Source organism: Urocitellus parryii, chromosome 15 (genome assembly GCF_045843805.1).
Source record: "Urocitellus parryii isolate mUroPar1 chromosome 15, mUroPar1.hap1, whole genome shotgun sequence".
Taxonomy (NCBI): domain Eukaryota; kingdom Metazoa; phylum Chordata; class Mammalia; order Rodentia; family Sciuridae; genus Urocitellus; species Urocitellus parryii.
Window position 1 is genome coordinate 43,582,490 of NC_135545.1, and position 17,633 is coordinate 43,600,122.

At 37.0% G+C, this 17,633-nt stretch overlaps 1 protein-coding gene across 3 annotated transcripts in view; it reads left to right on the forward strand.

Moving 5' to 3' along the window:
• Tango6 (transport and golgi organization 6 homolog) overlaps positions 1-17,633 on the forward strand; it is a 173,681-nt gene that overhangs the window by 18,851 nt on the left and 137,197 nt on the right. For all 3 annotated transcript variants that reach the window (XM_077793128.1, XM_026404520.2, XM_026404518.2), the window contains exon 7: positions 4,396-4,478. In XM_077793128.1, the coding sequence (XP_077649254.1) occupies positions 4,396-4,478 (83 nt within the window). The remainder of the gene's footprint in view (positions 1-4,395; positions 4,479-17,633) is intronic.

Genomic DNA, 17,633 nt, shown 5'->3' on the forward strand with positions numbered 1-17,633 from the left:
ACAATAGGGACTAGATAAGAATATAACAGATCTTGTAGAGGAAAGAGACCATGGTATGGGAGTTGGGGGGGGGTGGGAAATGCTGGGAAGTGATATTGGCCAAATTATATTGTTATATTATGTGCATGTGTGAATACGTAACAACAAATCCCATCAGTATGTACCATATAATGCACCAATTAAAAAATGAGGGGACAAAAAGAAAAAAGAATATGACTGGTCTTACATAGTTTTATCATTGCCATTGGAGAAATAGTCTATAGAATAAGGTTTCTTAATTTTGTATTTCATTTTGTTATTACATTGTTAGGACTATGTGGTAATTATGATGGATGCCATATATTGGTTCCACTTTTTATTTTTGTTTTTAATTTTAATTGGTTTGACAACAGAATGCATTAAAATTCATATTACACATATAGAGCACAATTTTTCATATCTCTGGTTGTACACAAAGTAGTCACATCCTTCGTGTCTTCATACATGTACTTAGAGTAATGATGACCATCTCATTCCACCGTCTTTCCTACCCTGTGCTCCCTCCTTTCCCCTCCCTCCCCTTTTCCCCTTTGTCCTATCTAGAGTTCATTTAATCACCCCTGTCCCCTACCCCCTGCAGCATATAATGGATCAGCATCCTTAAGTCAGAGAAATCATTCAGCATTTGGCTTTTTGGGATTGGCTAATTTCACTTAGCATTATATTCTCCAGTTCCATCCATTTACCTGCAAATGTCATGATTTTATTCTCTTTTAATGTGGAATAATATTCTATTATGTATATATATCACATTTTTTTTATCCATTCATCTACTGAAGGGCATCTAGGTTGGTTCTACAGTTTAGCTATTATGAATTATGCTGCTATAAACATTGATGTGGCTGTATCCCTGTAGTATGCTGTTTTTATGGTTCCATTTTTATCAGTTCTAATTTTTTTTACATTAAAAAAATTGGGGGGACTGGGGTTGTAGCTCAGCGATAGAGCACTTGCCTAGCACATGCGAGGTGCTGGGTTCGATCCTCAGCACCACATAAAAATAAAAACAAATAAAAATAAAGGTATTGTGTCCAACTATAACTAAAAAAATAATTTAAAAAAATTGGAGGGCCTGGAGTTGTGGCAGAACAAGCAAGGTAGAACACTTGCTTGGCATGTGTGAGGCCCTGGGTTCAATCCTCAGCACCACATATAAATAAATAAAATAAAAGATCCATTGAAAACTAAAAAAAGATTTTAAAAAATAGGACGGGGGCACTGGAGATGAACTTTAGTGTAGAGCACTTACTATGCATGTTTGAGACCCTGGGTTCAATCCCAAGCACTGTAATTAGCAAACATCTTCTATTTTGGAAATCTTTTTTCGCCTTTTAACTATTTTGATATCCAGATGCATTTCACAATTGCTTTCATCTGAAAGCAATCACGATGTTGTCTTTGCCTACATGAGCATCAATGCTTACAGAATGGATGTCAGTGATTAGGAAAAAAAATTGTGAAGATAGTAGTAAAATGGAGGATTCAGGATTTATTCATTCATTACTAGGGATTGAACCCAGGGGCACACTACCACTGAGCTATACCCCTAGCCCTTTTTTAATTTTATTGTGAGACAGGGTCTTGCTAAGTTGTAAAGGCTGGCCTTGAATTTATGATTCTCCTGCCTCAGCCTCCTGAAGCACTGGAATTACACCCATGAACCACTGTACCTGGCTCAAATGTTTTAAAATAGAGCCAGGCCTGGTGGAACCTTCCTTAATCCCAGCAACTCCAGAGACTGAGGCAGGAGGATTGCAAGTTCAAGGAAAGCCTCTTCAATTTAGTGAGACCCTGTCTCAAAATAAAAACTGAAAAAGGGCTTGAGGTGTGGCTCAGTGGTAGACTGCCCCTGGGTTCAATCCCTAGTTCAAAAAAAAAAAAGCTGTTTAAAGGGAAATCTTTGAACACATAATTAGAGTGATTGTATAATGAACTCCTATGTGCCTGTCACCGGTATACAACTATTCAACTCTCTGTCATTTTCATTTCATTTAATCCCCAATTTTTCATTCAATAAATTTTAAAATTAAAATTGTGATATGAAATAATAAGTTAACTGACAGTTTTTCTTTCTTAGTGATACATAAAATAGCAATGCATATTTATAAACAGCAGCATAGATTCCATGAAATGTTATATATGAATAATATATTGTACAATGGTAACCATGTTGATTTTCAGATCTTAGCTGTTAATTAGTTAGCCATCTTTCTTTCTTTTTTTCTTTTACATTTTGTTTATTTTTTTCACATTTTTATTAGTGTATTAGAGTTATACATAATGTTGGGATTTGTTGTTACATATTCATACATGCATACAATATAACAACATAATTTTGCCAATATCACTTCTCAGCATTTCCTCCCTCATTCCCCACCTCTCATCTTCTTGTCTCTTTCCTCTACTGATCTCCCTTTGATTTTCATTTTATTATTTTTATTTTTAGTTTAATGTATTTTAATAGAAAACTTAACAGGAACAGCATAGAAGACAGACAACATTAAAAACGTACTTGGGTCAACATACCTTATATATAATCAGAGATATGATAAATTATTGTATAATGGTGTATTAAGAATCGTAATGCAAAATAAATAAATAAATAGGAAAAAAAAACGTACTTGGGACTGGGGTTGTGGCTCAGCGGTAGAGCACTCGCCCAGCACGTACGAGACACTGGGTTTGAGCCTCAGCACCACATAAAAATAAACAAAATAAAGGTATTGTGTCCAACTACAACTAAAAAAAAAAAAAATGTTATAAAACCCCATGTACTTGCATGTAGGACAACTCCATTAGAAAAGTATAGTGAGTGGATGGGATCTACTGTATGATAAAAATGCTACAAACACCATTTAGTTGCCGCCAATCAGAATTTTACTCGTTGAAAAAAATTCAAATGCCAGCATTGTCCAGAAAAATTTAACAGTTTTATTTATAATTGTTATAAACTTGAACTGCTGAAACTTTGTTCACTGACATTTTAACTTGCCTAATGTTTTTATAGTAAAAATTTATAGTAAAATTTATATTAAAAATTTATAGTAAAACTTCATGCACAAATGAAAATGGAAAAATGGCCACAACCTGATTTCTGTCCCCTCTTTTTCCACTCATAGTCATATACTTAAGTACCTTTTGACCCCATGGGAAAAAAAATATCTATCGTTCAGAACTACCAATAACAAGAAGAAGAGAAAAAAATTTTTTGAGAAGGAAATGTTTCCCTCCATAGTGAACTCTTTTTTTTTTTTTTTGGTACTGGAATTGAACTCAGGGGCACTCAACCACTGAGACACATCCCCAGACCTATTTTATATTTTATTTAGAGACAGGGTCTCACTGTTGCTTAGCACCTCACCTTTGCTGAGGCTGGCTTTGAACTTGCGATCCTCCTGCCTCTGCCTCCCAAGCTGCGCCACCATTCCTGGCTCATCATGTGAATTCTCCAGTACGTTCTCCACATATGCAGCGTGTTGGTTGGATGTCTTTTCGCAATAATTGTTACACATTTGGCACGGATAGCACACAGGGTTGGTCTCTTCAAAAAGACCAACCAGATAGGCCTCACCTGCCTCCTGCAAAGCACCAATAGCTGCGCTCTGGAAGCGCAAATCTGTTTTGAAGTCCTGAGCAATTTCTTGCACCAGACGCTGGAAGGGGAGCTTGCTTATCAGAAGTTCAGTGGACTTACTGCAATTACTCCTATAATCGCAGTGCAGCGGCTGTTGTGAACACAATTGCACCCTTTAATTTTCTATGGGATCCCTAACCCTCCTACCTTTCTTTTCCTTTTTCCTCTGTAGCTTCTGCATATAAGAGAAAACACATGACCCTTCACCTTCTGAGTTTGGCTTATTTCTCTTAACATAAATGGTCTCCAGTCCCATACATTTTCCTGCAAATGACATAATTCATTTTTCTTTATGACCGAATAAAACTCCATCGTGTTTGTGTGTCACATTTTTTTTATCCATTCTTCCATTGATGGACACCTAGGCTGATAGTTTGACTGTTTTTAATTGCGCTGCTATATATATGGGTATGCATGTACCCTTATAGTATGATGATTTTAATTCTTTTTTTTTTTTTTTTTGTGGAGTTGGGGATTGAATCCACTACCTTGTGCATGTAAGGCAAGCACTCTACCAGCTAAGCTATATCCCCAGCCCAGTGATTCTAATTCTTTAGGATAAATACTGAGGAGTAGTATAGCTGGGTCATGTGGTGATTAGTGGTTGTACTAATTTACAGTTTCTCCAACAGTGTAAAAGTGTGAACATCTTTGTAGTAAAACTATCTCCTATTAGTGCCTCAGTGAGGCACTGAGTGTGGATAATTTTGTTTGTTTTCTAGAGGTTCCAGAGAATGATATAGTACCAGGAACCATTTTGGTGTCAGAAGAAGAACTTAGTAGATGTATTGAAGATGTGTTTAAGGTTGGTAATTCAAGTCACTAATATTTTTAGCTTGTATTTTTACTTATTCTTTTATTTTTATTTTATTTATTTACTTATTTTTGTGGTGGTACTGGGAATTGAACCCAGGGGACCTCATGCTCACCAGGCAAAGTGTTCTACTACTAAGCTGTAGTCCCAGCTCTTAAATAATTTTGTCTTTATTTTATTTTTATTTTACATTTTGTACCAGGAATTGAACCCAGAGGTACTTAACCACTGGGCTACATTCCAGCCCTTTATATTTTTTATTTTGAGACAGGGAATCACTAAGTTGGTTAGGGCCTTGCAAAGTTGTTGAGGCCAGCTTTGAATTTGTGATCCTTCTGCCTCAGTCTCTGGAGCCACTGGGATTATATGTGTGTACCATGGCACCTGGCAATTTTGCCTTTTATTACATACTTTAAGAATTGGAGTGACTAGCAGGGTGTGGTGGCACACACCTGTAATCCCAGCAATTCACGAGGCTGAGGCAGGAGGGTTGCAAATTCAAGGCCAGCCTCAGCAATTTAATGAGACCCTATTTCAAAAATAAAAAAATAGGGGCTGGGGATGTGGCTCAAGCGGTAGCGTGCTCGCCTGGCATGCGTGCCGTCCGGGTTCGATCCTCAACACCACATACAAACAAAAGATGTTGTGTCTGCCGAAAACTAAAAAATAAATATTAAAAAGATTCTCTCTCTCTCTCACTCTCTCTTTAAAAAAATAAAATAAAATAAATAAAAAATAAAAAAATAAAGCTGAGCACAGTGGTGCACTCCTGTAATCCCAGGTGCTTGGGAGCCTGAGGCAGGAGGATCATGAGTTCAAAGCCAGCCTCAGCAACTTTGTGAGGCACTTAGCAACTCAGCAAGGCTCTTTCTCTAAATAAAATACAAAATAGGGCTGGGGATGTGTCTTAGTGGTTGAGTGCCCCTGAGTTCAATTCCCAGTACCTCGCCCCCCCCCCAAAAAAAAATGTCTTGATGAAAAGGACAGAAGCATTTTTCAGCACCATAGGTTTCCTAAAAGTATGATAATATTGAATCTACTTTATAATTTTTGATAGTAATCTATCATAGAGAAGTAGTTCTATATAAATGAATCCTGAAAAGGACTACCTAAATATATAACAAAAATGAAAAATATATAAATTGTATGTTTGCTATGATTGCAGCCTTATAAATATATATGAGATATATTTTCAGACAAAAACAAAATGCATGGTGTTAGGGCCAGATGGAGTTGGGATAAATATTCTTCTTTAAAGTTTATTTCAATAAATTTATAATATTTTACTTTTGAAAATATTTACAACTTTCAAAATTTTATTCCAAGTTAAAAAGTACAGTTGCTTTGGAAAATAGTTTGGCATTTCCTCAAAAAGTTGAACACAGAGTTATCATATGACCCAGCAATTCCACTCTTAGGTATATACCCAAAGAAAATGAAATATGTTCACACAAAAACCTGTATGTGAATGTTCATAGCAGCATTATTATAAAAACTAAAATGTGGACACAACCCATGTGTCTGTCACCTAATAAATGGATAAACATATGCACTATATCAGTGCAGTAGAACAGCCCTCAGTCATGAACAGAAATGAAGTATGTATATGTACTTGAACATGGGTGAATGTTAAAAAATTATGTGAAGTAAAAAAGCCAGACACAGAAAATCACATATTATATATAATTCCATTTGTATGAAATGTCCAGATAGGCTAATTCACATAGAAATAAAATAGGTTAGTGATTGCTAGACACTTAGGATAGAGATGAGGAATTGGGAGTGACTGCTAATGAATACAGTGATATTTTCTTTCCTTTCTCTCTCTCTCTCTCTCTCTCTTTTTTTTTGGTAATACTAGAGATTGAACCCAGAGGCACTTAGTTATCTATATTCCCAAACCTTTTTTATTTTTTATTTTATTTATTTTTTATTCTGAGACAGGGTCTTTCTAAATTTTCCTGACTGGTCTGGAACTTGAGATCTGAGCATGGTGGCACATATCTGTCATTCTAGCTACTTGGGAGGCTGAGGCAGGATGATTGCATGTTGAAGGCCAGCCTTGGCAACTTAGCAAGACCTCATCTTAAAATAAAAATAAAAAGGACTAGGGATGTAGTTCAGTGGTAGAGCATTTTCTTATGATGCCTGAGGCCCTGGGTTTGATCTCCAGAACCACCAAATGACTCCTAAAAAGATTGGTCTTATGTTCTGTTCTAAATGTGGGTAGGAAAGGATTTTGAGATTATAGAAAGACAAGAAATTACACAGAGTAGTCTAGAAAGCAAATGCTCTGGATTAGAGAATAAAGCCACACTAACTTTCAGAAATATCTTATTCATTTACATCCCATCTGAGGAACATTAGGATGGAAAGCTGATGACTTGAAAAGTGCTGTTGGGGCAAGGGTAGGACAAATTGTGACTAAACTTTGGTGCAAACCCCTCATAGTATTCCTTAGAAGCCAATAAATTGCCTTTCCAGGAAAAAGAAAGCAAAACAGAATTTCTTCCTTGTGAAGAAATTAGCCTCTAAAAAAAAAAAAAAAAAAAAAAAGAGAGAGAGAGAGAGATTTGGAAATAAATGCTGCCATTTATCCTTTTTGTTCCCTAAAGCAGGGAACCCCTCCTAGCTCAGTGAACATTTTGGTGCATTTAAAGCCTCCTAGAGAGGCAAGCAGATCATTAGTCTGCTGTGGATACTGGATTAGATACTAGAAATTGGTATTGTCGTGAAACCAGGAGGGTGTAGAGGGTAATTATTCTTTCTACAAGGTTTTGGCAGCCCAGCTACAGTTGGAAAACAGGGAATGTGTATATTGGAGGGAAATAGTAAACATTGTGTAAACTTTAGCAATAAGAGATGTGTTGTCTTTGTTAACTTTCTGCTAATACTAAATTATAGAGTACTGCTCAAAGGCAGGAAATAAGGAAAACATCTGCGATGGGTTCATTGATTCAGTCTCTCAGTGGGAAATGAGGGTATTTAGTCTGAGAGATGTTTTGGGGAACATTTCCTGCTCTGTTTTTCTTCTTGTTGATACTTATTGAGATAAAATTCACAAAACATATATTCCACCCATTTCAAGCATGCAGTTCATTTTTTAATTTTATTCATAGGATTGTACAATCATCACTATAATCTAATTTTAGAATATTTTTGTCCTCCCTAAAATAAACCCCATATCCTTTAACTGTCATTCTCTACTCTGTCTACACTGCTCTAGCCATAGGTAATCACTAATGTACTGTTTTGTCTCTATCGCTTTGCCTGTTTCATGCATCTCATGCATAGGGAAACTTAACAGTCTGCATTCTTAGCATGGTATTTTTGAGGTTCATCCATATTGCAGCATTCCTTCTTTTTTCCTTATTGTGTTCTATTGTATGGGTATACCATATTTTCTTTATCCAGTCCTCTGTTGATGGACTATTTGGGTTTTTACAAATAATACTGCTGAAAACATTTGTGTACCAGTAATTTTGTGTATATGTATTTATTTATTCATTCTTCTATTGATAGATTTTGAATTGTTTCTACCATTTGGCCCTTATGAATAATACTGCTATAAATATTGATGTACAGTGTAGTATATGTATATTCTTATTTCTCTCTAGGTACTCATACACTTCTCTAGGTGTGGACTTGCTAGATCATGTGGTGATCCTGTTTAATCTTTTGAGGACTTGCCGAACTGGTTGCCCAAGTGGGGGCAACATTTTACATTCTTACTAGCAATTTATTCAGGCTCTAAGTCCACATCCTTGTTATTACCTATCTTTTTGCATAATCCTCCTAATTGGTAAAAAGTAGCATCTTACTATGGCTTTTATTTATATTTCCCTAATGGCTAATTATATTTAATAGTTTTTCATATGCTTATTGGTTATTTGCATGTTTGGAGAAATGTCTATTAGGATCCATTGTTCTCCCCCGCTACCCAGTCCCCCACCCCATTCCTTTGGTATGGGATTGAATTCAGGGGCGCTTTATCCCTGAGCTACATCCTCAGTCCCCCTTTTTGTTTTTAATTTTTTTCTTTTTTTTAATGTTTATTTAGTTGTAGATGAACACACAGTATATTTATTTATTTTTATGTGGTGCTAAGTACCTTACACATAGGAGGCAAGCACTTTACCACTGAGCTATAGCCTCAGCTCCTTTTCTTTTTGAGACAGGGTCTTGCTAAGTTGCTGAGATTGGCCTTGAAATTGAGATCCTCCTGCCTTAGCCTCCTGAGTTGCTGGGATTAACAGATGTCTAGTACCATGCCCAATTCCTTTGTTCACTTTAATTTATTTATTTATTTACTTTTTGGTACCAGGAATTGAACTCAGGAGTGCTTAACCATTGAGCCATATCCCCAGCCATTGTTTAATATTTTATCTAGAGGCAGGGTCTTGCTGAGTTGTTTAGTCCCTTGCTAAGTTGTTGAGGCTGGCTTTGAGCTCACGATCCTCCTGCCTCAATCTCCCAAGCTGCTGGGATTACAGGCCTACCCCACCATGTTCTGCTCCTTTGTTCATTTTTAGATTGAGTTATTTGTTTTTATTATTGATAGGTTGAGGACTCCTGGCTCACCAATAGCTCTCTCCTTACCAGCCTCCTCCCCATCTCTATATTTTGATCCTTCTTCACTCTTCTTCTGGGTGAGGAGTGTTTGAGTTCATTTGGGAATTTACTTTGGAGTTTCAGGTCTGTTTTGACTTGGTGCCTCACTTGGCATTTCCAGTTTGACATCCTGGGTCACATGTGTTATCACAGCCGCCATCCAGCTCTAACTGCAGAGCACCTCTGTTTTCAGAGCAAGTTCTATTTTTACTTTTACACAGTCCTGATCATATTGGTTATCTGATTTATAAAATAATTGTTTTTTGGTGCTAAGGATTAAACCCGGGGGCTCGCACTGCTAAGCAAACATTCTACCATGGGGCTACCCCCCAGCCCTTTAAAAAATTTTTTTTAGTTGTAGATGGACACAATACCTTTATTTATTTTTTTATGTGGTGCTGAGGATCGAACCTAGTGCCTAACGTGTGTCTGCCTGCTCCACCACTGAACTACAATCCCAGCCCATCCTTTTTATTCTTTATTTTGAGTCAGGATCTTGCTAAGTTCCTAGACTGGCCTTGAAATTTCAATCCTTCTGCCTCAATCTCCCTAGTAGCTGGGATTACAGTTTTGTGCTACTATGCTTGTCAGAATTAGAAGTAACAAGTTAGAAATTAAGACACAATGACAAAAGAATGCCAGTAGAGAAGAACAAGAAAGGACATAGAAAAAGTACTCAAAAGAGCATAATAATTGGAAAAGCGAAGTATGTTATGGCTGATGTGTTCAGTATTCTTTGTTTAGAAGATAGGGACTGCATTCCAGAAATATTTTGTTCCAAAAGCATTTAAGTTTAAATACATATTGGTATTTAAATAAACTATAACTCTCTCAATGAAAAAAAAAATTCAATTCATGTGATTGAACCCAGGGCCTAGTGCATTTTAAGCAAGTGCTGCACCACTGAGCAGCAACCACAGCACTCTGAATGAAAATTTTATAGTGGGAACAATGACAAGGGAAGACCTTTTCATACATGAATCCTTCACATGCATGAGACAGCAGAACAGCATGGTTATGATAGCTCAGGTGGGCCAGGTAGAAAGTTGTCTATATATGTGCTCATTAAATTGAATTGAAAACTTGGCATAGCCACTTATATACTTCATCTGCATTAGTAGTATTTCTATATAGTCTGTGCCTAATGTGTGAAAATTATTTAAGCCAAAAGGGGGCTATGTAGCTCAAATAACTTAGTTCAGTGGCTTCTCATTCCTTGTCCTAACTTTGAGTGTCTGAGGCTCAGTTCCTCTAATGCTTAAATTCTTCATTCTCCTTGGTATGAGAGGGAGTAAGGGGGTGCTTCTTTGCCTAGGGAGGTGAAGAGAGGCCTAGATTGCACAGAGTTCAGTTTGGGGTAGGTCAAGGTAAGAGAATTCCAGTTCTTTTCCTGCAGTTTTTCTTCTTTGTCTTCATCTTCATCTTCCTCTTTTTTTTTTTTTTTTGTGGTGCTTGGGATTGAACCAAGGTCCTTGCACTTGTGAGGCGAGTACAATCTCCAGCCTTGCAATTTTTTTTTTTTGGTTCTTTTTAGTTATACATTATAGTAGAATCCATGTTGATATGATTATACATGCAATTCTTTTTATTTTGGACATTTTCTTGCTCTTCAGGGGATGGGCCACCATCTCATGCGGGGTAAAATATTTCCTTTTATTCTTCACAATACTTGCCTGAAGCTTCCTAAAAGCAGGAGAAATGTCAGGATAGGAAAGACTAGAAAGTATTTAATTATTTTGCACATTCTCATTTCCATTTTATCTCTCTGTTTCCAAATTCAGGACTTTTCACTTTAATTATCCAAGTCTTTTTTTCCCATCTAATCTAATGAATTTATAATTAAAGTTACTTTGTCAGATGGGGCATTTGACTCTTCTTTCTGATTTTTAATTAGTTTTACAGAGTAAGATAGAATAATATAGAATCTTAGAAACGGAAGGAACTTTAAAAATAATTTAGTATAACTCCTTACTTAAGAAAACAATTTTACAATTAATTGCCCCTTAGTGTTCCTCATGGGATTTGTTCCAGCACCCTAAGGATACCAAAATCCAAGGATGCTCAAGTCCCTTATATAAAATTGGGTAATATTTTAATGTTTATGCACATCCACCCATATACTTTAACTTTTTTTTTAAAGAGAGAGAGAGAGAGAGAGAGAATTTTTTAATATTTATTTATTAGTTTGTTTTTGGTGGACACAACATCTTTGTTTGTATGTGGTGCTGGGGATCGAACCCGGGCTACACGCATGCCATGCTAGCACTCTACCACTTGAGCCAAATCCCCAGCCCCGACCCATATACTTTAAATGATCACAATTATGATATCTAATACAATGTAAATGCTACATATATAGTTTTTTAATATTTGTTCAGGGATAATGATAAGGAGAAAACATCTACATGTTCCATACAGAGACAGTTTTTTCCCGCAACCATTTTCAGTCATGATTGATTGAAACTGAATGTGGAATTTGTGGAGACTGAAGGCTTACTGTATATTTAAAAGCAGTTTTAGGGGCTTGGAATGCTTAGTGGTAAAACATTTGCCAACCCCCAGCACCACAAAAAAGAAGAACGGTTTTAGGTTTATAGGAAAATGAAGATGAAAATACAGAGTTCCATCAACCTCCTGCTCCCAGATGGTCTCCCCTACTAGCAACATCCTACACCAGAGTAGTACATTTGTTACAACTGATGAACCTACATTGATATATCAGCATCACCCAAAGTTTGCAGTTTACATTAGGATTCACTTTTGGTATTGTACCTTTCATGGGTTTTGATAAATTAACTCTCATTTTATAGTAAATGAAACAAAATCAAATATTGTTTGAAGTGACTAGTTATAAATCTTATAGATTGTGAATGGTGGAGCTGATCTGGGAATCAATTTCCCCTGTCTCACTGTCTTTCAGTGTTCAGAAAACATTATATTTTGGCACATGGTAAGAATTAAGAAGTGCAAAAGGCATTATAGCAAAAAGTTAGTCTCCTCACCTTAGCCATTCTTTAAACACAGTTCTTTCTAAAAATTTCCATCTATAATTGAAGTGATCTTGTATTTCAAGCAAAGAACTAAAAGAAGTACCCTTCAAATCTGTAGGAGTTACACATATTCGATTTTCTAAAAGCTGGGGATGTGGCTCAAGCGGTAGCGCACTTGCCTGGCATGCGTGCGGCCCGGGTTCAATCCTCAGCACTACATACAAACAAAGATGTTGTGTCCACCGAAAACTAAAAAAAATATATATATTAAAAAAATTCTCTCTCTCTCTCTCTCCCCCCCGCCTTTAAAAAAAAATTTAAAAATAAAAAAAATAAATAAAAGCTGCATCTCAGAATCTGTGGTATAATACGTATAGGAAAAGTATTAGGGTCTTTGAATCAGACATACCTAGATTGGAATCTTACTATTTATTTATTTATTTAGTACTGGGGATTGAACCAGGAGCACTTAACCACACTGAGCCACATCCCCAGCCCTTTTTTTAATATTTATTAAAAAAATTATATATATTAAAAAAATTCTCTCTCTCTCTCTCTCCCCCCCCCGCCTTTAAAAAAAAATTTAAAAATAAAAAAAATAAATAAAAGCTGCATCTCAGAATCTGTGGTATAATACGTATAGGAAAAGTATTAGGGTCTTTGAATCAGACATACCTAGATTGGAATCTTACTATTTATTTATTTATTTATTTATTTATTTATTTAGTACTGGGGATTGAACCAGGAGCACTTAACCACACTGAGCCACATCCCCAGCCCTTTTTTTAATATTTTATTTTGAGACAAGGTCATGCTGAGTTGCTTAGAGCCTCACTAAATTGCTGAGGCTAGCCTTGAACTTGTGATCCTCCTGCTTTAGCCTCCCAAACTACTGAGATTACAGGCATGTACCACCACACCTGGCTGGAATCTGTCTTGAAGGTAGACTATCCATGTGATTTTTGGTAATTTTGGGGGGTAGGGGTATTGGGGGGTACCACGGATTAAACTCAGGGGCACTCAACCATTGAACCACATCCCCAGCCCTATTTTGTATTTTATTTAAAGACAGGGTCTCACTGAGTTGCTTAGTGCCTCCCCATTCCTGAGGCTGTTTTTGAACTCATGATCCTCCTATCTGAGCCTCCCAAGTCCCTGGGATTGCAGGCATGTGCAACCATGCCCGGCAACTTTTGGTAACTTATTTAACACTTCAGTTGTGGAGATGAACTAAGGTAACTTTTGGTGATTCATAACATACTGTAGCACATAAGTGCTCAAAAACTGTCAGTTCCTTTTTGGCTCAGGGAAATGCTTTAAAAAAAAAGACAATTTATGCAATATGTTCTGAAAGCATGCACAGTGCAAAATACTTTCTATATTAGGTAACTTGCCTTGTTCTTTTTCTTCTCACATGTCTTAATTAAACTCCACAAGTGTGTTAGAAGTTCTGGAACACTACTATCAAAAGGATCACTGTAATGTTATAGAAGGCAGTATTTGACTAGTTTAATCTTTAATAGGGATAAAATCAAGTTTCAGCCTGTACAGAATTTCACTGTTAGTATTTAGTCAGCTTGATTCTGAATAAACCTATCAAGTTTGTATTTCCACACATATATATCTCTATAAAAGATGAAAGTATACATTAAGAAAGCAATTACATTTACTGTAGTATTAAAATGTAGGAATAAATCAAGCATTTGCATGGGCTGTGCATTTTACAAAATACTTGAATATGAATTCTCTTAATTGGTCCTTATACCCAAAGCATAAAATCTACATTGTAATGAGAAAACTGAGACTTGAGAGATTTAAGAATATGGTCCATGTTTTACTCACTCAGTGTAGGATTTGGGTCAGTCACATAGGTGGAAGAGGTAAAATTCACCCAAGTGTTCTAACTCCAACTTCCTGGTGCTCTTTCAGTGGATAGCAGTTTCTGTGCTTAACAATGTAATAGGAGTCTCTGAAATGAGAAGTGGGGCATGTGAGGCTGCCTTCCATTTGTTTTATTTTGTTTGCTCTAAAACAGAAACACATTTTTTCCCTCTTAAAAGAATTTAAATTTTTAGTAATTCTTCCATCAGCTATTCGACCAGCATGCTAGCTTCATAATAGAGGTTCGAAAGCTTAAAAATTAACTAGTGAGTTTTAAAATTAAAGAGACATAACTCTCATTACGTTATTTGCCCAGCTCAGAGACGGCTCCTCCTAGCTACTGCCTCTAGCCACCTAATGGGTTGATGAGGTTAACGCGAGATGCCAGCAGGAGAGAGGGAACACGCCAGGGGGTGAGCTTTTATTGGGGAACAAAAAATTCAAGGGAAAATTCCATCCAATGAAGGTCGAAGGGGGCAGCATTCCAAGGTCAGGGTCGGTGATTGGTCTTCGGATCAGTGGTCAGGCACACCCCCACGTGGACAGCCCTCGCACCTGGGACAGGGTGGGGAAGGCTCTGACAAGGCTGTGACTAAGCGCCTCTCACCCAGCCAGGAAGGTAACTCAAATCACAAGCGAGAATGGCTTCCTACACTTCCAGAGACGTTTCAGTCTCCAGATATTAACTATAGATGAATCAGCCAATTTAAAATCCAGCCTCTTTTGTTCATTCTTTTTGCCCTTCCACAGCTGAAGTTCTGTGATTCTGTTCAGTTAATTACCACTGATTGGAAAGTCTCTATCTACAGCTTTGAAAAAAAAAAAAAAGAAAATACATAGGGCCGTGTATCATCCCCCTAAATTAGAGATTTTTTTTTAGGGTTTATGGTTAATTAATTTAATCTTTATCCAAATAAGAACAGAGAAGTATCTTACAAATGTGCCTAATTATTAGAAAAGAGGTTGCTTTTAATGTGTCTTTGAACCTGGCTATAATATCTATTCTTATGCTTTCCCTGCTCTCTGTTTTTTTTTTTTGTTTGTTTGTTTTTTTTAAGAAAATAAACAGTAAGCCTCTTTGTTCATTAATTCTTTGATTCAGTCAGTCTTAAGAATATTGAGTATCTACAGAATGCCAGATGCCTTGCCAGGTTTACAAATGCAGAAGTCAGATCCACCACAGCCTTCAAGGAGCTCCTGGTTAAGTAGACAAGGAGTGACAGTAGTTTGTAGTCCATAGTAAAGAATATCCAGAAATAACAATATCTCTTGTCATAGAGCAGTCCTTTGAGCTTAGATGAAAGGTTATAAGGCTCAACCACAGATGCCTTATCTCATGGCTGAATCTGTGAACAAAAGCTGAGTTCCAGAAAGGAATGTGGAAATCCCCCAGAAAGGAACAAAGAAATCCCCAGACTGTCACTGGGATCATTGGTACCAGTCTGTTTCCTTGTCTAATCTGCTCTGAGCTATTATGATTTTCATAGATCTATACTGGCCTCTTATTGTACCCCTCAGCTCTTCCTACATGTTTATACTAGAAAAACCACAGGTAGATACAAAAGTTCATCTTTCCTTCAAAGCAACCTTTACTCTATCTCTGAAATGCTTTTTCATTTCAAACAATTGAAAACTACCTTTTGAGTCTCTCTCTTCCTTCCTTGCTTGGGCTTTCCCATTTTAGTTTTTTTTTTTTTTTTTTGGTGTTCCCAGTTGTATAAATACCTTGAGTAATAGTCCTTTCAACTACACAGGATTTCATTTTCCTTTTTTTTTTTTTTTTTTTTTTGGCAGTGCTAGGGATCTAACCCAGGGCCTGTCACATGCTAGGCAAGTGTTTTACTACTGAGCTACATACATCTTCAGAACAGGATTTCACCTTTAAAAAGTACTAACTTCAGGATTGGTAGAGCAGAAAGTATGTGAGGTAGGGTTAAACATTTGTTCTATCTCAGTCAGGTTGAAGGTTCAAATGTTTCAACTTTATCTGTAAAGATGGTTCATTTTTCTTTTAAATTTTTTTAGTTGTAGGTGGACACAATACTTTTATTTTTATTTATTTATTTTTATATGGTGCCAAGGATCCAACCTGGTACCTCACATATACTAGGCAAGTGCTCTACTGCTAAGCTACCACCACAGCCCAAGATGGTTTATTTTTGTCAACTAGTTTTATCTCTTAAGACTGCAAATTTGCAGTCAAGTCAGAGAATAATAGATTAGATTTGAGTGAGGTCTTAAAGCTTGATTAATCCAATCCCCTCATTTTATAGATAGGGAAGCAGATCCAAGAGAGGTCAATTGATTTGTGTTAAGTAACACAACTGGTTAGTGGAAGTATTTACAAATGACTCTACATGATACATGCCCAACAGTTATACCACTGGAAAAGGAAACTTCCATTGATATGCTTGTTGGGATATTTCACCACAGGTAGAAACTATTCATGGAGTATTGGATTGCATTTTAGAACTGAATTCTCATCCCACTTTGCCTCCAGTTGAGCAGGGAAGAGAACCCCCCCCCCCATGCTCACTAGAAAGATACTACATGTTAGCACATTCAAAGGAGATTCCACATGTCTAGATGGTAGGGCACAGAGGTGGGGCAGTAAGGCCTCCCATATCATTGGGTAGGAATATCGTACATACCGTTCTTTCACTGCTTCCTCAATCAGCATGTCACCAGCCTAGTATGGAGGAGACTAGAAGGAACTGGCCCCCGCATTTTCCTTCATATGTAATATGACTTCATGGAAAGGACTATTTTCTCTCTAGGGCAATTTGGTCATTGTCAGTGCTGGCACCAAGAGATCATGGTGCAGCATTGGCTGATCACTCCAGCCACCGATGTTCCTGAATAGGTTTTTAACTCCACATATAAGCCAATGATCACGGTAGTTCACATCAAGGGAGAAATGACGGATTCTCCTTTGGGAGTGTAAAGAGGATAACATTGGATATTAGGTGTAGGCCAAATTTTTAACCTGCATGTGAGTTCAGAACTAGGCACAAGATTGAAAAGAGGGGGCTGTCCTTGAAAAGTGCTGGCCAGGTTATGGCCCTGGAGATCTATTGACTTGATAAAAGGGAGTTGTATGAGAATACTTTAAGTAGGAGGAAGGGGAGTTGTTATAGAAGCTGCTGTCCATGGTGCCATTCAGAAACTTCAACTCTATTTTGCAGAGGTTGAAGGACTAGGGTTATTAACAGCCTAATCAACTGGGATCTACTGATTCTGAGGGTGGGGAATAAAATTGGTATGGTTTAGGAACTGTAGCAATGAAAATATTATGCACAGGGGAGGTGAGCATTGAGAGGCCGGGGGGTACATGTTTTGGTTTTGTTTTTATTTTGTTTTGTTTTGTTAGTGGGGATTCAACCCAGGGCCTTGTGTATGTTAAGCACATGCTGCACCACTGAATCATACCCCCAGATACTTTTTTTTTTAATTGCAAATATATAAAACATAAACTTTTTCATTTAAAATATTTGAAAATGAATAATTCAAATTTTAAATATTTGAAAATGCATAATTCGTGGTATTAAATCCATTCACAGTGTTGCCAACATCACCCTACCTAGTTCCAGAACTTTTTCATCACTTCAAATGGAATTCCTGTATCCATTAAGCAATCAGGCCCCCTTCTTCTCTCTTCTTAGCC